The sequence below is a fragment of the Scyliorhinus torazame genome, chromosome 11, assembly GCF_047496885.1.
Source record: "Scyliorhinus torazame isolate Kashiwa2021f chromosome 11, sScyTor2.1, whole genome shotgun sequence".
Lineage (NCBI taxonomy): Eukaryota > Metazoa > Chordata > Chondrichthyes > Carcharhiniformes > Scyliorhinidae > Scyliorhinus > Scyliorhinus torazame.
In genome coordinates this window covers 52,143,327-52,167,080 of record NC_092717.1, presented here as the reverse complement: position 1 = coordinate 52,167,080, position 23,754 = coordinate 52,143,327, and the positions used below count along the sequence as shown (strand labels likewise).

Below are 23,754 nucleotides of genomic sequence, written 5' to 3'. Positions count from 1 at the left end.
GAACACTTTATTTCACATCAAACCTTGCCATCAGCTCATGGTTTGACTTCAAGCCTCTGCAGCCTCAAGAGAATGACACCCAGTCTTGCTGAAGAGGGAGTCAGCCCTCACAGTGACCTTGTGGAGAATATTAGTTAGATCTTTTTGGAGAGAATTAATCCAAGCTGCAGAATCAGAAATTGAAACCAAAAACTCAACCCTTGAAGCTCTGAAACATTCCAGTGGGACAGATCCAATCACCACCTGTTAGCAGGCGTAGCACAGCCTTTTCAGCCAATTAATTGGCCACCAACCAAATCAATCAAACCAAGTCATCACTGACACTTGACAATCGGCAATCACCAGTCGAAAGCAGCTCAGCCTTCTGGACCCTGCTATTTGAATTAAAAACACAAGCTGTTTTGCCTTAAAATCTATTAAACATCCATGGATCAAAATGTAACGGCAAAAGTAAAAGAAAGGGGAATTAAGGTAATAAACAGGCACAAACAGGAAGGACTCTTACACTGTTTACTACTTTAGAATAATGACTACACTTCACAAATGCTTCATTGGTTTTAATGTAATTTGACACATTATCAAATTGTGAGAGGTGCTGTAGAAATGCAAGTTATTTCTTCTTTGTGTTTTTTGAATGCTTTTGTCAAAGACAGTGGAACAACTAGAATTTCCTGCTAGCCTCCTCAGACTTAATTACAAAATTAACAAAGAAAACAATTGGTTTGATAATATTTGCCTTTATAATAATAATCTTTATTGTCCCAAGTAGGCTTACATTAACACTGCAATGAAGTTACTGTGAAAAGCCCCCAGTCGTCACACTCCGGCACCTGTTAGGGTACACAAAGGGAGAATTCAGAATGCCCAAATTCTCTTAGAGCACGTCTTTGGGGACATGTGGGAGAAAACCGGAGCACCTGGAGGAAACCCGTGCAGGCTCCGAACAGATAGTGACCCAAGTCGGGAATCGAACCTGGGACCCTGGCACTGTGAAGCAACAGTGCTAACCACTGTGTGACCGTGCCGCCCATTTATACTGTTGCAAAGAAAAGTCTTCTGCATGATAAAAATAGATAAAATTTAAATTGCTGATTATAAATTGTCAAAAGGACAAGAGGTGACAGCGGGAGAGGGGAAGGATGGGGGAATAGGCATCACATTGTGATGCTTTGACTGATGCACAGTCTGAAAGGGTGATGGAAGTATGGGTAAGTACTTGAAATGGAAAAAAATGCAGGACTTGGAAAAAACAGAAGAGCTGGACTCATTGATTTAACTTTTTCAAAGACCTAGTATAAGCATGATGGGCCAAATGGCTGCCTCCTGTGATGTATCATTCTGATTTTAATAAAGAACTTTCAGCAAAATCTGTAGAAATGTCAGACCTACCTATCAGGACTTGAAAAGGAACGTGTCATGTTCAATATGTTTCTCTTGTCAATTTTCTGTGAACTATCGTTTTAATGCTTCCTTTTGCCACTATTATCAATTACTTTTCAGAAACCTTACGTTTGTAAAATTCCTGGCTGCACAAAGCGTTACACTGATCCCAGTTCCCTCCGAAAGCATGTCAAAACAGTTCATGGCCCTGAGGCCCACATCACGAAGAAACAGCGTGGAGACATCCACCCAAGACCACCGCCACCCAAGGATCCAGGCAGCCACTCGCAGTCCAAATCACCTGGGCAACAACAGGCTGAACTAAACAATACTACCTCAAAACGGGAAGAATGTCTCCAAGTTAAGGCCATAAAGACCGAGAAACCAATGGTAGGTCATTACTTCAAAATCAATTATGACATTCATTACACCCAGTTTTTTGCCCACTTGCCCTAAAGACGCCTACTCTTAATGACCGTCTATTCAACAGATAATGGAAGACATCTGGTGTTCCATTCAAGCGAGCATTCTTCATTGTCAACAGGGGTGGTACCAGGGGATTGGAGAGTGGCGAATGTCGTGCCCCTGTTCAAAAAAGGGACTAGGGATAACCCTGGAAATGACAGGCCAGTTAGTCTTACTTCAGTGGTAGGCAAAGTAATGGAAAGGGTACTGAAGAATAGGATTTCTGAGCATCTGGAAAGACACTGCTTGATTAGGGATAGTCAGCATGGATTTGTGAGGGGTAGGTCTTGCCTTACAAATCTTATTGAATTCTTTGAGGAGGTGACCAAGCATGTGGATGAAGGTAAAGCAGTGGATGTAGTGTACATGGATTTTAGTAAGGCATTTGATAAGGTTCCCCATGGTAGGCTTCTGCAGAAAGTAAGGAGGCATGGGATAGTGGGAAATTTGGCCAGTTGGATAACGAACTGGCTAACCGATAGAAGTCAAGAGAGTGGTGGTGGATGGCAAATATTCAGCCTGGATCCCAGTTACCAGTGGCGTACCGCAGGGATCAGTTCTGGGTCCTCTGCTGTTTGTGATTTTCATTAATGACTTGGATGAGGGAGTTGAAGGGTGGGTCAGTAAATTTGCAGACGATACGAAGATTGGTGGAGTTGTGGATAGTAAGGAGGGCTGTTGTCGGCTGCAAAGAGACATAGATAGGATGCAGAGCTGGGCTGAGAAGTGGCAGGTGGAGTTTAACCCTGAAAAGTTTCCATTTTGGAAGGACAAATATGAATGCGGAATACAGGGTTAACGGTAGAGTTCTTGGCAATGTGGAGGAGCAGAGAGATCTTGGGGTCTATGTTCATACATCTTTGAAAGTTGCCACTCAAGTGGATAGAGCTGTGAAGAAGGCCTATGGTGTGCTCGCGTTCATTAACAGAGGGATTGAATTTAAGAGCCGTGAGGTGATGATGCAGCTGTACAAAACGTTGGTAAGGCCACATTTGGAGTGCTGTGTACAGTTCTGGTCACCTCATTTTAGGAAGGATGTGGAAGCTTTGGAAAAGGTGCAAAGAAAATTTACCAGGATGTTACCTGGAATGGAGAGTAGGTCTTACGAGGAAAGGTTGAGGGTGCTAGGCCTTTTCTCATTAGAACGGAGAAGGATGAGGGGGGACTTGATAGAGGTTTATAAGATGATCAGGGGAATAGATAGAGTAGACAGTCAGAGACTTTTTCCCCGGGTGGAACAAACCATTACAAGGGGACATAAATTTAAGGTGAAAGGTGGAAGATATAGGAGGGATATCAGAGGTAGGTTCTTTACCCAGAGAGTAGTGGGGGCATGGAATGCACTGCCTGTGGAAGTAGTTGAGTCGGAAACATTAGGGACCTTCAAGCAGTTATTGGATAGGTACATGGATTACGGTAAAATTATATAGTGTAGAAGTATTTGTTCTTAAGGGCAGCATGGTAGCATTGTGGATAGCACAATTGCTTCACAGCTCCAGGGTCCCAGGTTCTATTCCGGCTTGGGTCACTGTCTGTGCGGAGTCTGCACGTCCTCCCCGTGTCTGCGTGGGTTTCCTCCGGGTGCTCCGGTTTCCTCCCACAGTCCAAAGATGTGCAGGGTAGGTGGATTGGCCATGATAAATTGCCCTTAGTGTCCAAAATTGCCCTTGGTGTTGGGTGGAGGTGTTGAGTTTGGGTAGGGTGCTCTTTCCAAGAGCCGGTGCAGACTCAGGGGGCCGAATGGCCTCCTCCTGCACTGTAAATTCAATGAAAATCTATGATTAATCTAGGACAAAGGTTCGGCACAACATTGTGGGCCGAAGGGCCTGTTCTGTGCTGTATTTTCTATGTTCATGTGTAAACCTAAAATGAAAATGATTGTTGACAGGTTTATTCAGTTGTGGCAGACAGCACATCTTTTCCAGGAGGTGCTGAATGACAATACACTTCTATTTGTCACAACCTCCTGCCTCAACCTTAGTTCAAACATGTAAGCAAATTTAGAAGCAAAGTTAGTGAAAAGTAATCCCACAATCTGCTACCCAAAGGAACAGCTAACTGGGATCTTTGGTCCCCTTGCCTTAGGCCTGGAGGAGCACTGATTCTGGAAAATTCCTGACTCTGCAAACCTGACTTTGAGGGGGATGGGGAGGGGAATGTTGAAAAAGGGAGAAGGCCCCAGATGTTCTAAGTTTCATTCCGGGGGCACGTCTTATTCCGTTGGGCCCGTTTCCCCCCTGGAATAGATGCATAGGCAGCCGTGTGCCGCCAGTGTAAAGGTGGATTGTGTGAAAGGTCGGCCTTGATGTTCCATAAAAAGAGTAAAACACCCCTCTTGCCCTCACACCTCATATCCCCACCCATCCCTATTTGCCCTTCTTACCCTCCATGCCAATCTGTGCCCCTACAGACAACCTCCATGGCCCCTTATCCTCTCCATGCCAACCCATGTCCTCTACCCAATCTCAATGGCTATCATACCCTCTATGCCAATCTGGGCCCTCTACCTACCTCAATGGCCCTTTATAACTGCTGTGCCAATTAGTGCCAACCATGCCCTCTATCCACAATACTTTGATGTTACATCCTCCGTGCCAACTCACCAAGTATTCATCATGGGCAAATCTCAGGATCCATGTTAAGATTAAATAAAATAAAGCTCTGAGTGTTTATTGATGGCCCCACTATTTTGAAAAACACACTTTCATTGATAAAAACCAATTCACTACATTTAAATTCTTTCTACTATTTAATCCTTTATACAAACAAGTATGTCATTCAAATACTTCATCCCTTATAAAAACAAGCATTTATATTTATAGCCCCACATCTGAAATGTTATATCAAATGGAGTTGTAAACCAAACTGCGAACTCACAGGCACCACACTGGGGAGTAACATCAATCTTGCAACAAATACTCTAATGATAACCCTTAGGCATATGTCAACGACCGAGTAAAATAGGAAGTACTGATTTTTTAAAAAAAACTGACTTTTTTTAAATTTAAAAGGTGGGACATTTAACTGTGTTGGCAGATCCAATGGGACTTAAGTGCCTCAACAGCTTGATAGTTCCAATGAGTTCATCTACTTTTTACACACACTCATGTCTACTTCTAACGATCCCAAAGGGCACCAAAGAGCACCTTACTGCTCCCAAAGATATCCCTGGACTTATGGAGGCTAATGGTAAATGTAAGATAGATTTATTTACAATGGTCTGCATAATGCAGCATCTCACTCCCAGCGCAATCCAAACTGCGAGGGCATATCTCACCAGGCCTCTGAAATAGCTTGCGCGACGCCGACGGGGTGGAATGATTATTCTCCCCGTGGTCCTTGCGGACTATAAGCTCCCCTGCTTCGGGGCAGTGGATCTCTCTTAACTTCTGTATGAAAGGCCGGCCAATAAGGCACCGAGCAGTGAGGAACCCAGTAGAAATCTACTGGGCTGTGCACATTTCATGTTGTAAATAAACCTTGGTTTCTTTATTTTACTCACACGGTGTGGACTCCCCGTGTCCTTAGTAAATTGCCGCTGAGGAGTAAACTGGCTTGCTGTCAATTGCTGCGACCTACTAGGCTGAGCCACCTTCCTGATTTTCTGGACCTAGGTTTGGATTTACTTGATTTGCCATGCCCCTGTTTGGGTGGTTAGAAGCATTTGATGCCGGTGTTGAAGACTGGGACCAGTACACAGAATGGATACAATACTTCTTCCAGACCAATAACATCTCTGACAACGTGCGGCAGGCGGTCATACTGTGGAGGGCCTGCTCATCATGCACATTCAGGGATCCGGAGCCTCACGTACCCAGCAACGCCAGATATGCAATCGTTCAGCCAACACCTGACACCTGTGGCGCAACACTTTATCCCGACCCTGTCAATAATCGTTCAAAGATATTGGTTTATTACAGCAGAGAGGTCCCCCGGTGAGCCTGTCCTTGAGTTTGTATCATAGCTACGGTAGATAGCCGAGTTTTGTGAGTATGGGACGACTTTATCCAATATGCTCCAAGATTGTTTGGTCTGCAGTATAAACAATATGGAAACACAGAAAAAACTTTTAGTCAAAATTTCCATGACCTTTCAGCAGGCACTGCAGATTTTCTTGACCCGGGAAAGTGCGGAACACGGCATCTAAGAGATACAAGGGGTGGAGGTGCATGTTTTGGGGTGTCACCCCTCAGGTGGTATGCCCACGGCCTGGGCCGAACATCATGGTGACTCGGACCTCTGGGCGAAAAGCCAGCCGGACTCGCTGAAGACAATTCCGGCCTATCTGAGGTCCCCAGTCTAGGCGTACTTGCAAGCAGCAAGAAGGCCAGTGCTTCAGGCATCCCGTTTGAGGTAGGTGTTAGCCCTGGGGCCGGTCCTTGCATCTGGTTGACCCAGAAAAGTCCGAGGATGAGGCTGAGAAGCAGCTGAACTGTTTCGTATGGCTCCTGTTTGCGTTCCAATGCAGGTGAATGGCCATATACTCCCAACGGAGTTGGGTACGGGAGCTGCCGTTGCTGTGGTGGCACAGAGCACCTTTGATCTTACAAAACGGGGCGTGCATACCATTACTTTGGCTGACACGGTGGCCTCGTTTGGCCATTTATACGGGGCAACAACTGAATATTGTGGATCCACCCTTGCTCTGGTAGTTTAAGGGCGCCAATCAGTTCGCCTTCCCCTCATTGTTGTGCAAGGAAGCGCGCTAGCCTGTTGGGCTGCGACTGGGTACACCAGCTGCAGTCGAATTGGCAACATATCCTCAAGAAGCAGCAGCCATGGGAATGGATACTAAGGGCAATTTAGCATGGCTAATCCACCTAACTTGCACATCTTTCGGGAATAGTGGGAGGAAACCGGAGTACCCGGAGGAAACCCACACAGATACAGGGAGAACATGCAGACTCTGCACAGACCGTGAACCAAGTTGGGAATCAAACCTGGGACTCTGGAGCTGTGAAGCAACAGTGCTAACCACTGTGCCAGCTACTGGACTGCCAAGAAAGTTGGAAGGGAACTAGCTTGTGCATAATTAATAAGCTTCCCAGTGCAGTACCTGGTGCAGAATCCCATTATTCTGGGACAGGCACACTGGAGCCGCTCGCCACCGTACTTAGGCTGGCATTGTCTGGGGCCGCCTGCTAACGGCAGGATTCGCAATGCCCTGCTGAATCCCGCATCAGGCCAAAATGTGGATCTGCGCCAGGCGTCAAATCAGGTTCGAGTCTCTCAGCCTGCACCGCCAGCCATAACGGGTTTCCCAATATCCCTGACGAACTATTAAGCTGGAGCTTGTCTTGGGGGATTGGATTTTTCGTGTTGTTGCTGGGGGGGAGGGAGGGGGGTGGGGGGGGAGCTGGTACTTGGGGACAAATGGGAGGTCGGGAACGGCGACAGCCCGAGTGGGGACTCGAGGAAGCGGAGGGCGCGAGTTTGAGGCAGGCCTAAAAAGCGTGATGGCTAGTCGGCAGAGGGGTGGTTGGAAGCCCCCCGTCCAGGCTGATCACATGGAACATGAGAGGACTGAATGGTCCGGTCAAGATGGCTCGCGTGTTCGCGCATTTGAGGGAACTGAATGCGGACGTGGCAATGCTACAAGAGACACACCTAAAGGTTACAGACCAGACTAGATTGAGGAAGGGGTGGGTTAGCCAAGTGTTCCACTGAGGACTGGACTCAAAGACCAGGAGGGTAGCGATCTTGATCAGCAAACGAGTGGCATTCGAGGCAGGGAGAATCGTGTCAGACAAGGGGGCAGGTACATAATGGTGAGTGGGAAGCTGGAGGTGGTGCGAGTGGTACTTGTGAACATATGCTCCAAATTGGGATGACGTGGAATTTATGAGGCGGGTGTTAGGTAAGATCCCAGACATAGAGTCACACAACCTGATCATGGGAGGGGACTTCAACACAGTCATTGATCCGGAATTGGACCGGTCAAAATCCAGGACAGGGAGGAGGCCAGCTGCAGCAAAGGAATTGAAGAGTTTTACAGAACAGATGGGGGAGTAGACACATTGAGGTTTGCACGGCCGAGGACGAAGGAGTTTTCCTTTTTTTCACATGTCCACAAGGTATATTCTCGCATCGACTTTTGTTCTGAGCAGGGCGCTAATACCAAAGGTGGTGGATACTGAGTACTCGGCAATTGCAGTGTCAGATCATGCCCCGCACTGGGTGGATCTACGGGTTAGTGTGGAGAGAGGGCAACGCCCGCTGTGGAGGCTGGATGTGGAGTTGTTTGCAGACAAAGCAGTCTGTGGGCGGGCTAAGAAGTCTATCCAGAACTATCTGGAAACAATGAGTCTCTGGATGGTGTAATGTGAAAGAGGTGAATTAATCTCGATATGGATCCACAGAGAAAAGGTGGAACGGGCTGAGAGGGATAGATTAGTGGAGGAGATACTCCAGGTGGACAGGGAAGCGGGGCTACTGAGGGAGTGGCGGAGGTTACAGGCGGAGTTTGGGCTGTTGACCATAGGGACAGCAGTGGAACAGTTGAGGAAGGCAAGGGGGGCGATCTAAGAGTACGGGGAAAAGGCAAGCAGAATGTTGGCGCACCAACTCAGGAAAAGAGAGGTGGCCAGGGAGATAGGTAAAGTAAAGAGTAGAGGCAGTAATACTGTTCTGGACCCAGCGGGGGTGAACGAGGTGTTTAAGGACTTTTATAGTAAATTATATGAGTCAGAACCTGGGTGGAGGGGATGAGGCAATTTCTGAATCAGTTGAGGTTCCCGAGGGTGGAGGAGGACCTGGTGGAGGGGCTGGGAGCCTCAATTGAGATTGAGGAAATAATCAAGGGGCTGGAGGGCATGCAGTCGGGCAAGGCTACCGGTGGAATTCTATAAGAAGTTTTCAGAGATGTTGAGCCCACTGCTGGTGAGGACATTTAACGAAGCAAGAGAGAAGGGAGTCCTCCCCCACATCAATATCGCAGGCCTCGATTTCATTGATCTTGAAATGGGAGAAGGATCCGGAGCAATGCGGGTCATACAGACCTATTTCTCTACTGAATGTGGATGCCAAACGGCTGGCTAAGATACTGGCCACAAGGATAGAGGACTGTGTCCCGGGGTGATAGGGGTAGACCAGACGGGATTTGTTAAGGGCAGGCAACGCAAGGCCAACGTTTGAAGGCTTGTAAATTTTATTATGATGCCCTCAGAAGGAGAGGAGGCGGAGGTGGTGGTAGCGATGGATGCGGAGAAGGCTTTTGATCGGGTGGAGTGGAATTACCTGTGGGAGGCGCTGGGACGGTTTGGGTTTGGTGAGGGCTTTATTGACTGGGTGCGGTTGCTCTATCAGGCACCAGTAGCGAGTGTGCGTACGAACCGGCTGAGATCGGAGTATTTTGAACTACACCGAGGGACGAGGAAAGGGTGCCCCCTCTCCCCGTTACTGTTTGCTCTGGCCATAGAGCCATTGGCCATGGCGTTAAGAGCCTCTAGGAACTGGAACGGTCTGGTTCGGGGTGGGGGCGGGGGGGGGGGGGGGGGGTGGAGCACTGGGTCTCGCTCTACACAGATGACCTGCTCTTGTACATTTCGGACCCATTGGAGGGGTTGGGGGAAGTAATGCGAATCTTGGGGGAATTTGGCAATTTTTAGGGGTATAAATTGAACATGGGGAAAAGCGAGATGTTTGCGATCCATGCAAGGGGGCAGGAGAAGATACAGGGAGAGCTGCCGCTTTGAATGGTAGGGAAGAGCTTTCAATATCTGGGAATACAGGTGGCCCGGAAATGGGAGGCATTACACAAGTTAAACCTATCCCGGTTGGTAGAACAAATGGAAGGGGACTTTAAGAGATGGGACATGCTGTCATTATCACTGGCGGGGACGGTACAGACCGTGAAAATGACGGTCCTCCCCAGATTTCTGTTTGTCTTTCAGTGCCTCCACATCTTCATCCCTAAGGCCTTTTTCAAGCGGGTGAATAAGATTACTTTGGGCTTTGTGTGGGCGGGTAAAACCCCGCGAGTGAAGAAAGTGTTGCTGGAGTGCAGTCGGGGAGAGGGTGGGTTGGCGATGCCGAACTCCTGCAATTACTATTGGGCGGCTAATATAGCCATGATTAGGAAGCGGGTAGTGGGGGAGGGGTCGGCATGGGAGCAGATGGAGGCGGCGTCATGCAAAGACACCAGTCTGGGAGCATTGGTAACAGCACCTCTGCCGTTCTCGCTGGCCTGATACTCCACAGGTCCGGTTGTAGTGGCGGATCTGGGGGCAGTGGAGGAGATATAAGAGAGTGAAGGGAGCATCAATTTGGACCCCGATTTATAACAACCACAGGTTTGTACCGGGTAGGCTAGATGGTGGGTTCCGGAGTTGGCAGAGGGCAGGAATTAGAAGGATGGGGAGATCTATTTATAGACGGGAGCTTTCCCAGCTTGAAAACTTTGGAGGATAAATTTGAATTGCCAGCAGGGAATGGTTTTATGTATTTGCAGGTGCGAGACTTCCTGAGTAAACAGGTGCCGGCCTTTCCACTGCTGCCGCCACGAGGGATACAGGATCGAGTAATTTCCAGTACCTGGATGGGAGAGGGGAAGGTATCGGATATTTACCAGGAGCTTTCGGAGACGGAGGAAACTCCGGTGGAGGAGCTTAAGGGCAAGTGGGAGGACGAGCTAGGAGAAGAGATAGAGGCGGGTCTATGGGCGGATGCCCTAAGCAGGGTTAATACCTCCTCATCGTGCGCCAGGCTTAGCCTGATACAATTTAAGGTAGTCCACCGGGCACACATGACGGTGGCTAGGATGACCAGGTTTTTCGGGGTGGAGGATAGGTGTGCGGGAAGCCCAGCAAATCATGTCCACATGTTTTGGGCATGCCCGAAGCTTCGAGGCTTTTGGCAGGGTTTTGCTAAGGCAATGTCCGCGGTGCGAAAAACACGGGTGGTGCCGAGTCCGGAGGTAGCGTTCTTTGGAGTGTCGGAAGATCCGGGAGTTCGGGAGGCGAAAGAGGCCGACATCCTGGCCTTTGCCTCCCTGGTAGCCCGGATCTTATTAATGTGGAGGGACTCGAAGCCCCCGAGTGTAGAGACCTGGGTTAGTGACATGGCTGGGTTTCTCAGTCTTGAGAAAATAAAGTTTGCCTTAAGGGGTCACTGTTAGGGTTCTTCGGCAGGTGGCAGCCGTTCGTCGACTTTCTTGAGGAAAATTTAAAATGTCAGCAGATGCAGTATTCCAAGGGGGGGGGGGATTGTTGTTGTATGGTTGAGGTGTGTGAAGATTGGGCTGGGGGGGGGATATTTATTTTACCATGTTGATGTCATTGTTTTTGTTACTGTTATAAAAATTTTCAAATACCTCAATAAAATATTATTAAAAATAAAAGAGCTGTTTTGCATGTAATTGATGGGCAGGACACCTGACTCACCTGCCTCAAAGGATGTTCCAGCTGAGAGTCCTGCTGATGTGAATAGGGTCAGGTCCTGAGAAACGTGGACCAAGAGGCTTGCAGTCCCAAGGGTGTGAATACCCTCCCTAAACATGCCTCCAGGGTGCAAGGGGGGGGGGGGGGGGGCGGTCCTTCCTTGGTGGCGATGGTCAGGGGCTTATACTGGGCTGGAAGGGCTCAGTCAGGGGTCATTTCTCAGGTGGATGCTCTTCCCATCTGCAGCCTTTAAACTCTTTAAACTGTTAGTTAATATCTAAAAAATACAGTTTTCTCAGAATAAAGTTAAAATGTTCCCATCTGTACCCCTAAATCCTTTAAACAGCCTGTCAGTAGGCCAAATTCAAAAGTCTGTGAGATGAATGTAAAAATAATCCCTTTAATGTAGTGGAAACCTTTTGAAGTGGTTTTCTTACAGTCAATTTCCTTGCCCTTTTAAGTATTAATTCCTAGAGGGCTAAAAGCTTTGAACTACATTGTTTACATTCAAGTTAATGTACCATTTCCTCTTAAAAGCAATTTGGTTTTCAGGTTGAGGTAGTTTCAAAGGTGGGATTAAGATTGTTTATTTATATATCTCTTCAGGGCAATAAATGCTGGCCTTGTTAACGATGCTCAAATTCCACAAATTAATTTTTAAAAATCCCATGTCTCTGCTCAAATCACTAGTGCTTTTTTAGCGCTACGTTATACCATTTGATGTGAAATGATGTACTCTTCAGCTGTTGAGATGAAAATATGTCCTTTCAAGGCCACAAAATCTATCGGCTAAAGTTTGGGTAAGGTCACAATTATGCTTCAACCTGCACAGAACAATGTTTTTATTTTCCTTTGTACAGTAACTTCACAAGGAAGTTAGAGACATTCTGGTTCCTCTGTTAACTTTCAATTAAATACATTTTTTGAGTGTGGCACAGAAATTTGATTCAGACACTTTGAGTTGAGGAACAGGAAATTTATGGTTGACATATTCTTTTCACAATATAATCTTCTCATTTCACATTACACCATCCAGAGACTCAAGTTTGAAGTGCTCAGTGACAGTGTTGTTACTCTATCCCAAACCTGATCTCTCTTGAGCGGTAAATATAAGCTCTAAATGCAAGTTGTTGCATTGCCAAGAATATGTGATAATAGTCATACATGATGATTACAAACTAATACAGGCCACAACTTCTGCCATGGGTAGGGCAAAAAGGCAAGTCCCAATCCACCCCAACCAGGACTCTGATCACATTCCACCCTGTTGCCACCAATCTGTTCCACAGAGGCGGTCCAGCCAACTGAGCCTCCCATGCCCTCTGACAAGGAATTCAAGTTGCTGTGGCAACATGCACTTTTACATGCATGTTGAAGCCTGGAGCATTGGATGGTGATGCTACTGGCTCTGATTTCTTCCCATCACATGGATTACTCGGAATTTTTTCCACTCTTACCACCTGCCATAGTGTATGTTGGAAGATTTACAAGTTGATACTCAACCTGTTTGGCCGCATTGTGAACCCACCTTCCTTGGCCATAAGGTCCTAGAGGGGGACTTGAACCCGGAGCTACTGGCTTAGAGGCAGGGACCCACAGTGCCATAAGATCTCCTGTGTTCCATCTATATCATACATAATGGCTCCAATTTTAATCTAAAGCATCTTGGTGTCATTGAAGCGTAATATTGGGCAGGATGATATATATTAGGTATCTGACCCAAACACATCCCAATCTCACTGTGCATTGGGCAAAAATTGGGGCATTCATTGTTGAGCTTTAATACAAATGTGAAATTCAATGTGCTGTGCAAACTATTAAAATAGTATAAAGCATACAGACACCGAGAGATCTGGGCGTGCAGGTCCACAGAAGTGTCAGCACCAGGTGGAAATGGTGGGAAAGAAAGCATATGGCATGCTTGCCTTCATAGGACGGGTATCAAGTACGAAAGCTCAAAAATTATGTTACAATTATATAGAACGTTGGTTAGGCCACATTTGGAATTCTGTGTCCAATTCTGGTCACCGCACTACCAGAAGGACGTGGAGGCTTTGGAGGGAGTACAGAAAAGGTTTACCAGGATGTTGCCTGGTATGGAGGGTATTAGCTGTGAGGAGAGATTGAATAAACTGGGATTGTTGGCCCTAGAGAGACGGAGGCTGAGGGGCGACCTGATGAAGTTTATAAAATTATTAGGGGTATAGATAGGGTGAACAGGTGGAGGCTTTTTCCCAGGGTGGATATGACAATTACAAGGGGGCACAAGTTAAATTTGAGGTGGGAAAGGTTCAGTGGAGATGTGCGGGGGAAGTTTTTTTTACAGAGGATGGTGGTGGCCTGGAATGCACTGCCAAGTGAGGTGGTTGAGGCAGATACGTTAGCGACCTTTAAGACTTATCTGGATAGGCACATGAACAGATTGGGTACAGAAGGATACAGACGGTTGGTCTAGATAGAACACGTGATCAGCGCAGGCTTGGAGGGCCAAAGAGCCTGTTCCTGTGCTGTATTGTTCTTTGTTCTATTTCTAGAGGTAATGAAACAATTTCGTCAAAACTGTGTTGACATGACTGCCGGTGAAATGTACTGTCCCTTATTTTAATGTCCTGCTGTTAGTCACTACTAACTGAAAGTAACCCTCTTTCTCTTTCTTGCTTTCACTAACTTGCTGACCTTACTGTCTGGTGCTGTCTCATTTCTTCTTCTGTCTTCCTAAGGACAGTGGGTAATAAGGTGAGGAGATTTTATTGCCTGTATCATTCTTTGATTACTTGGACGTTTTTGACGTTAACTTGATACACAAATTAAGGCTGTTGTACAGATGTTGAATTGCTCTATTTTTGAATTTAAAATAATTTCTGGAACATGTGGTCCGCTGATGGCGCTGGCACCTGTGGCCCCGGGAAATTGGTGGTGGGACGTCATGAACACTGTGAGGGCAATTAAGTGTCAACCGTGTTAGGGTGAGACTGGAGTCAGATGTAGGCCAGGTCGGGTAATGAAGATTTACCTCCACTAAATGTTTTACACCCTAAAATCCCAATATCAGTCTCCTCTGTTAAAAAATCTCCACCACTCGATCATCTCTCATGAGCCCTATCCTGCTGAGCTACTTTTCTTATTACTGATGTGGCATAGGAAAGGGAAATTAGAAATAAGTAAAATATGGTGAGAATCATTGAACACTCGAGGCAGACAATTGAAAACAGAATTCCAGGATAAAGTGACGGGGGTTGTAATTTTCTTCTTTGCTAATTCTCCCTGACATGTCTTCACCTTCCAAATCTCTCATTTTGTAACTTTCTCATTCTTTCTAGTTGGCCTGACTTTTTTTTTTAAATCATCTGCCTGGCAAATGCAAAGTGTATTTTTAAATTTCAAATTTGATGTAATCTTCATAGAACCCCAGCTGTCAACACACTCCCTTGCCCCTTACTGAAATATACCAAAGTTGTAGCCTTTCCATCTTCTATTTAAATCTTCTGGTTGGTGATCTACGACTCAGTGGATCAATATTTCTTTCTGTTTAATATGAACTAGGTCTTGTTTTGTCTCGCTGTATTTTGATTTTCTATTTCCAACCTTACACTGAAACTAAATACATTTAGGTCACTATTTCCCTTGTATTTCCCATCTGTTAGGTAACCATCATGTTCTTCCTGACTATCCAGAGCCAGGTCAAGCAGTGCAATCCGCCTGTGTGCTATTTAGTTATTGTGGACTTGTGAACAAGTGTATTTCGGCATGTCACTCAAATTCTGCTACTTTATTGTGTTACATCATGTAGTGCAAAACTTATCAACTTTATTTAAAAGGTCCGATTGTTATTATTAGTAGGCTAATGTACATTTTAAAAAATCAACTTCAAGTGAATACTATAATTAATTGAACTTTGTGCGATTTAAGCTAAACGATTGAATCCCCTAATACATACAAAGCCAAAGCAACTCAACTGCTCTTTTCTCCCCCTTTCAACAGACATCTCAGCCAAGCCCTGGTGGTCAGTCTTCATGCAGCAGTGAACCGTCCCCCTTCAGCAACCACTCCAACAGTGGGATCGAGCTTAATCTGAATAGCGGAGGCAGTGTGGGAGATCTCAGCGCCATTGACGAGGCACCAATCATGGACTCTACAGTTTCTACAGCAACTACAGCATTAGGCCTGCAGGCCAGAAGGAATTTGACAGGGACCAGGTGGATGGAGCAGCTAAAGGTGGAGCAGTTGAAACAAGTCAATGGACTTCTTCCCAGAGTCAACACTATACCAGCTACCAAAAACACAACTTTGCCCCCTCTTCCAGGAAGTGGTAAGGAAGAAACTGCAGCTTTGTGCTGCTGCTGCTTTGGATTCTCCCTTAAAAATGGCAAGATGAGGGGTATCTGGAAATTTTAACTATGTTTCAAATTAAAATGGCTAGAGGCAGTGGATGGAAAGATTCAGAACTAATCAATTCCTGAAAAAACTGACTGGTTAAAAATGGAAATAATTTATAGATTTGATTGATTTGCATATCTCTGTTTTTAAACAAAGTTAAGAGTAGCAATAATCAAGGGATGCTAAAGCTGAACACTATACCTTGGGTACAAGAATACATCAGTGTTCAGGTTCCATGGGCTGAAGACAGGTCAATGGATCATTGCACTCTTGGCTTGCTTTAAGAACATTTGCATTTGCAGCGTAAAGGCAAGACCTCTGGGTTCAATTCCTGCCCAGGACAGCAGTGTGATAGTCTTCTCACTTTGCTGCCTATAGGGGTGCTACTTGAAATTTTCCTAAGATGATGGGACCCAGTGCATTAAGCTACACCCAAAAGTGGCAATCTGACTCTCCAACAGGAAAGCTTATGTGCAAAATAGAAAAATGCGACACTAGGTTTCCAGGAGCACATTTTGAAATTGGAATGGAGGTGCAATGATGGGGCAGAGCAGGGATAACCTTACACTGCACTTGACAGTGCTGTAACTGACATGGGAGAGTTTGGCGCTGACACTCAATGTCTAAAATGCCATAGCACATCATTAACATCCCTCTCCCTCATGCAGACAAAATTCTTCCTCAAAACATGCCTCAAAGTGGTTCATAGATAGTTTGCCTATTACAATTGTACCAAATGATAAATATGGGCAATTTGAAGAAACAAATTAATCTTTTCATCAGCAAAAAGCTGATTGGAAGCTAAAGGACTTGTGCAGATATCTCTTCTGAATTCCCCATGCATCTTCTGGCATTTGTAAAACTTTTCTGCTATGTAAGTAGTTTATAAAATACAGTATTAAAGAAAGGTATAGCAAGATATTGCAATTATATTGCAAGATCGGCATTAAAAAGTGTGTTTCCATTTCTGGTAAGAATTTCAATACCAGTCTAAGATTCCATCTTCCCATAGAATTAGAGTCAGATGTAAAGGTGTTACAGTTAAATAAAGTGAACTACAGGGGCATGAGGGAGGAACTGACGAAAATCGACTGGGAGCAGAGCCTAGTGGGAAAGACAGTAGAACAGCAATGGCAGGAGTTTCTGGGAGTAATTGAGGACACAGTACAGAGGTTCATCCCAAAGAAAAGAAAGGTTATCAGAGGGGGGGATTAGGCAGCCATGGCTGACAAAGGAAGTTAGGGAATGCATCAAAGCAAAAGAGAAAGCCTATAATGTGGCAAAGAGTAGTGGGAAGTCAGAAGATTGGGAAGGCTACAAAAACAAACATAGGATAACAAAGAGAGAAATAAGGAAAGGGAGGATCAATTATGAAGGTAGGCTAGCCAGTAACATTAGGAATGATAGGAAAAGTTTCTTTAAATACATTAAAAACAAACGGGAGGCAAAAGTAGACATTGGGCCTCTCCAAAATGACACCGGTAATCTAGTGATGGGAGACAAGGAAATAGCTGAGGAACTAAATAAGTACTTTGCATCAGTCTTCACAGTAGAAGACATGAGTAATATCCCAACAATTCAGGAGAGTCAGGGGGCAGAGTTGAATATGGTAGCCATGACAAAGGAAAAAGTGCTAGAGAAACTAAGAGGTCTAAAAATTGATAAATCTCCGGGCCCAGATGGGCTACATCCTAGAGTTCTAAAGGATGACGATTGGCTGTCAGGCAGAAGGCAGAGAGTTGGGATAAAAGGTTCTTTTTCGGAATAGCAACCAGTGACGAGTGGTGTCCTGCAGGGTTCAGTGTTGGGGCCACAGCTGTTCTCTTTATATATTAACGATCTAGATGATGGGACTGGGGGCATTCTGGCTAAGTTTGCCGATGATACAAAGATAGGTGGAGGGGCAGGTAGTATGGAGGAGGTGGGGAGGCTGCAGAATGATTTAGACCGTTTAGGAGAGTGGTCCAAGAAATGGCTGATGAAATTCAACGTGGGCAAGTGCGAGGTCTTGCACTTTGGGGGAAAAAGAATAGAGGCATGGACTATTTTCTAAACGGTGACAAAATTCATAATGCTGAAGTGCGAAGGGACTTGGGAGTCCTAGTCCAGGATTCTCTAAAGGTAAACTTGCAGGTTGAGTCCGTAATTAAGAAAGCAAATGCAATGTTGTCATTCATCTCAAGAGGCTTGGAATGTAAAAGCAGGGATGTGCTTCTGAAGCTTTATAAAGCATTAGTTAGGCCCCATTTAGAATACTGTGAGAAATTTTGGGCCCCACACCTCCGGAAGGACATACTGGCACTGGAGCGGGTCCAGCGGAGATTCACACGGATGATCCCAGGAATGGTAGGCCTAACATACGATGAACGTCTGAGGATCCTGGGATTATATTCATTGGAGTTTAGGAGGTTGAGGGGAGATCTAATAGAAACTAACAAGATAATGAATGGCTTAGATAGGGTGGATGTAGGGAAGTTGTTTCCATTAGCAGGGGAGACTAGGACCCGGGGGCACAGCCTTAGAATAAAAGGGAGTCACTTTAGAACAGAGATGAGGAGAAATTTCTTCAGCCAGAGAGTGGTGGGTCTGTGGAATTCATTGCCACAGAGGGCGGTGGAGGCCGGGACGTTGAGTGTCTTTAAGACAGAAGTTGCTAAATTCTTGATTTCTCAAGGAATTAAGGGCTATGGAGAGAGAGCGGGTAAATGGAGTTGAAATCAGCCATGATTGAATGGTGGAGTGGACTCGATGGGCCGAATGGCCTTACTTCCGCTCCTATGACTTATGGTCTTATAGAGTCCATAATATAAATAGAAACTTTCCATGGTGATGGACTATTTTTCAATGTTCTTTTACTTATGTCATAGATTTCTGAATTGCAGTTCTCAGTGGCCCTTTTGAGTTCCGGGACTTTCAAGTTTGTGAAAGAATTAAGATAACGTCATTGCAAAATTCCACTCTGAAAACAGGGTTTGAGTGGCCTGTTGCATCGGTGGAAGTTACACGGGATAAAATTTCCACTTCAGTATATAAAGACCTCCAGGAGGAGAACATCCACAGAACTCTCTTCTTCGAAAGTTTAGATATCCCTTTGCAGCATTGCGTTTTATAGGTCTTTATATTTGACCACCTTAATGTTATCCTGACCTATCGCATCACCCTGATATTAGACACCTTGTTGTCATAGAATCATAGAATTTACAGTGCAGAAGGAGGCCATTCGGCCCATGAAGCCTGCACCAGCTCTTGGGAAGAGCACCCGACACCCTATCCCACGCCTCCACCCTATCCCTGTAACCCACCTAACCTTTTTGGACACTAAAGGCAATTTATCATGGTCAATCCACCTAACTTGCACATCTTTAGACTGTGGGAGGAAACCGGAGCACCCGGAGGAAACCCACGCAGACACGGGGAGAACGTGCAGACTCTGCACAGGCAGTGACCCAAGCCAGGAATCAAACCTGGGCCCTGGAGCTGTGAAGCAACTTTGCTAACCACTGTGCTACCGTTCTGCCCACGGCACATTGACAAATGTAGAACACATTCCAGATATTTTAATGTAGATTTTAAAAGCTGAACAATGATGTTATTCACTTAATAATTTGGGGAAATCCAATTGAAATTACTGGAAAATGTTGGCACAATTCTGTACTGCAAGTACACAAATCATGACTCCTAAAATTTGAATTTGTTTTTGTACTGTAGGGGAAAGAAGTTAATTTTTCATCCAAACCATTTCTCATTCTGGTTCACTCTGCTTGTGCAGCTCCATATTTGAACATTATTTAAACACTGCCTTTTTATGTTAATTATCCTTCTAACATTGCATTTAGGTTCTCCCAGATGAACATTAATTAACAGTATAATTTATTAAAGTTATAATGACTAATTAACATCTTCTATTTAAACACAGGCACTCAGCTGGACAGCTCTTGTGTTGGAGGGCCCATGACTATCCTGCCAAACAGAAATGAACTTGCAAATGCAGAAGTCACAATGTTAAAGAAGCTGAATGAGAGACGTGACAGCACCACCAGTACCATTAGCTCCGCTTACATGAGCAGCCGCAGGTCTTCTGGCATTTCACCATATCTTTCAAGTAGAAGGTCCAGTGAGGTCTCCCAGGCTGAAAGCCGACCGAACAACCGGAGTGTTACTGATTCCTATGATCCCATCTCAACGGATGCATCCAGGCGTTCAAGTGACTCCAGCCAATGTGGTGGCCCACCTGGGCTACTGAGCCTTACTCCTGCGCAGCATTATCGATTGAAAGCAAAATATGCTGCAGCCACAGGTGGACCACCACCAACTCCATTGCCAAATATGGAGCGGATGAGCTTAAAAACAAGGATCTCCCTGTTGGGTGACTATAGAGACACTCGAGTACTACCCTTGCCTCAAATAAATTTTACTAGACGATGCAGTGATGGGGAGCCCAATGGATATGGCAGGAGACCTTTGATGCTTCACGATGTACCAGGCAATGGAATAAGAAGAGCCAGTGATCCAGTAAGAACTGTGATAGATCCTCTCTCTCTACCCCGGGTACATCGTTTTAACAGTCTTAATAATGTTAACCCTCTCCCTATGCATCCTTCAATAGGACAACGTAACCTCGGTCTTCAGAGCTACACACGCTCTGATGGAAACCTCCATCGGAATACCTATTCCCCTTGCCCTCCTAGTATTAGTGAAAATATTGTCCTCGAGGCCATGGCAATGGAGACTTTTGGGCATATTGACGAGGATATCCTGCCAGATGATGTAGTTCAGTACATTAGCTCACAAAATAATAAAGCAGACAATCTCTTGCAGAGTGAAATAAATATGTCAAGCCAGGACATATATGACCATTTGCCAAGCATGCTACCCCATGAAATACAGCAAGATATTGGAACCATACCTGCTTTTGACCAGTCTCATTCAGTGAACCAGGAGTATCACAGCCCACAGGTAAACTCTGAAACAAATAAGGACGATCTTCCAATTCAGTGGAATGAAGTAAGCTCAGGAAGTGTTGACATGTCACCTCAAAAGCAAAAGTACGAGCAGCGAGCTGTTGGTTCAATGCAACAAAGTCGGGCGGTTGGACTGTTTAACACAGCAAATCTTCAACAAAATCTGCCAGTGGTTCAACAGAATGTTTTTGCTGGTCAGCCAAATGGTTATCAACAATTCGTTGAAGAGGCTCCATATGGTGTTCAACATAACATGATGATAGCAGGTAATTCTTTGACTCCCCAAACAAACAAAGGACAGCAGCCTAACCGAAATCTTAACAGACAGATGCTTATTTCTGCTGTCATGGATTTACCTTATGCTGCAAATTTACCAAACCAAGAAGTGGAGTTAAACAGTTCGCAAGCTAATAACAGCCAAGATGGATCTACACTTGCTTCAATTCCAGCAGGTCATCAAGCCACTAAGATGACCAGTGGGATGCAAAACAGAAATATGATGGTGCAGAATTTCATTCAGTGTCAGCAAGCTGACAGTCAGCAAAGGATGGAAGGGTCACATTTCCATGGTATCAATCGATCTGTTCTGCCAATCATTAATGGTTCAGACATTACTGCATCAGGTAAACCGCCACCTCAAGCTGCTGTATTTCGAGGGTTTCATGGTTCCCAACAAATTTCTTATAATCCAGGAAATCTACAGTTTGGATCATATGCAGCAAAAGCTCATCAAATATATGCAAATCATAATGCCAACAAGCAGCCAAGTCTGTTGACAAATCGTGCGCCCCACCAGCTTAGCAATGTAGGTAATATTAACCAAATGTCCAGGATGACCAGTATTAAGACAGAGATGCAAGATCAACTCCAGGCCATGCGCACTTCGTGCTCCAATTTGCAACACTATAATAGTCACGCTTATAACCAAAACTTAAAACAACAAGCCATGAAAGCTGTTTTACTCACTGGTCAGGAGACTGACTGCCAGCTGCAGCAGGCTGGCCATTCCAAATCTTCTGAGTTGCTTTCCCCAGGATCAAATCAAGTGACTAGCACTGTTGACAGTAATAGACTAGATACTGTACAGATTGATTTTGATGCAATCCTAGATGATGGAGACCACGGCAGCTTCATTTCCGGAGCCCTGAGTCCAAGCATTCTGCAAAACTTCTCCCAGACTTCTTCCCGCCTCAATACCCCACGCACTTCTCTCATGTTCCACAGCATGCCTGTGAGCAGTACAAATATGGCCATTGGCGACATGACCTCTTTGCTGACTTCGCTTGCAGAGGAAAGCAAATTCCTAACCGTTATGCCATAAAGATCGGAAAACTAAGCATATGGACAGGGTCCTTTCTTTCTTTAGCCATCAATGTACTTTCTTAACTGTTTCATCCCAACTAAGGGATGCATTGCATTACATCCCTGTTTTGGGATAAAGGTATCTAAATTTAGGTGTCCCCATACACCATGCTTGGGAGCATGTGTCTTCCACTGCAGTGACATTTTGAAATTGAACAGCATCAGTGTTTTATTTTAAGTTAGCAATTGTTTTTTTTAACTCTGTTTACTGAAAAAAAGAGCTGAGGTATGTGTTTAATATGCATGTTTAGAACACTACATAAGGCCAAATGCAAGCACTGTTCCTTATAGTTATTGTAATGACCACAAGTCTTGTGCATTTTGTCAAATGTCAGCATTTTCACAAGTGGTGTTTTACCTTGCGGTAGATTTTTATAAGTGACTGTCCTTGTGAAACTGTTGACTAATATGACCAGCTTCTTAATCGAAGCCAAGAAAAGTCTTTGACTCAGGTAGGTCTTTTAGTTGATATTAATAGTCTGTTGACCTACAGATGTTTTAAGGTGATGTGAAGGCTTTGTAGCCAGAATGCTTGAGTGTCTTTCATTGACGACGTTGAGTCGAACAATTTTACTGTTTTATCTTGTTTTATTTGTAATGTTTTTTTTATTTTTGTTTCACATCTGTCAGGAAAGCCATATGGAGGCAGGTACTAGTTTTAGAACATTTATTTTAGAGTTTGTTTGGCTCTATAGTACTGTATGCAATCTAAAGTAGCTGTGATCATTTCCAACTTAGTTTAGTAATCTAGAATGTATTGGTTGTCCTTCATGAAAAACAGCATGTTATTTGCTGATTGTTTATAAGGTATGTGCCTTATTTTTTGTGTCAGTTTTACACATAGGGACCAACGATACTGCCAAAATTCTGACTTGATAGCTGTGCTTGATGTTAAGCGATTAGCACTCTATTATTTAGTACGTTCTGTTTTGAGGTGCCACACAGACAGCTTAGGACTTGTGTACTAAAGCTTATTGATTATTTGTTTTAAAAACCTTTACCATTGTAGTGCATCATGTAAAATACACACAGTACCTTCAATATTTTTCAGTATTTTTTAGACTTTTTTGGTGCAAACATTGATAAAGTGTAATCTTCTTAATGTAAATATCTACATGTAGAATTAGAACTGCCATGCTGAATTTCAGTAAATGGCATTGACATTTTGAACACTGCCGAGACTCCATGCAACTTTTACTCAGAACAAGTACTCTGCAGTAATGTATGTATACATTGTACTTTCGCTTTGAGAACCACTTAGCTGTTGTGCAACTGAGAAACAACTGTTTATACAATTTTAATAAACTTCTCATTCTTAATTTTTTGCTGAGTTTCTTTTTGAAAGCTGCATTTTTAACTGAAGTTCTCCACTTAAAAGTTCAGAACCATTTGGATTCTCCCTTTGTGCTTTGTGACATTGAAGGTGCATATTGTTAATGGGCTGGTCAGCAATAATGATTCAAAGGCGAAAATCAGATGAGATAAATCTAGTCCCTCACTTAATTAAAACAAACCTGTGTAATCGATCCGATACCACACCCCACAATTTTCTATCCGTTACGAAGGACTTTGGGAAGACCTGAGGATGTGAAACATAATACATAAATGTAAGGTCATGAGAGAGAGGGTCTCCACTGTGGATGAGCATGGAAATCCAAGTCCCTCCCCAAACATGGCACTTCTATTTCATGGGGCAGGGCCTGAGGGCAATGTTTGTACATACATGGTTCATGGAAGTAGCCGGCCATTTAAATCATCAGCTGTGTCCAGTCAAATAGTATTTTGGAATCGTTACAGTGTAGGACAGGTCTCTTCTTTCTGCATTTCCTTCG

The 23,754-nt window shown here is 44.7% G+C and overlaps 1 protein-coding gene across 4 annotated transcripts in view; it reads left to right on the top strand.

Annotated features, from left to right (window-relative positions):
- Nucleotides 1-23,241, top strand: part of LOC140385282 (transcriptional activator GLI3-like) — a 526,585-nt gene extending 503,344 nt beyond the window's left edge. For all 4 annotated transcript variants that reach the window (XM_072467248.1, XM_072467249.1, XM_072467250.1 and 1 more), the window contains 3 exons: nucleotides 1,501-1,770; nucleotides 15,204-15,531; nucleotides 19,516-23,241. In XM_072467248.1, the coding sequence (XP_072323349.1) occupies nucleotides 1,501-1,770; nucleotides 15,204-15,531; nucleotides 19,516-21,881 (2,964 nt within the window). In that variant the 3' untranslated portion in view covers nucleotides 21,882-23,241. The remainder of the gene's footprint in view (nucleotides 1-1,500; nucleotides 1,771-15,203; nucleotides 15,532-19,515) is intronic.
- The last annotated feature ends 513 nt before the right edge of the window (nucleotides 23,242-23,754 follow it).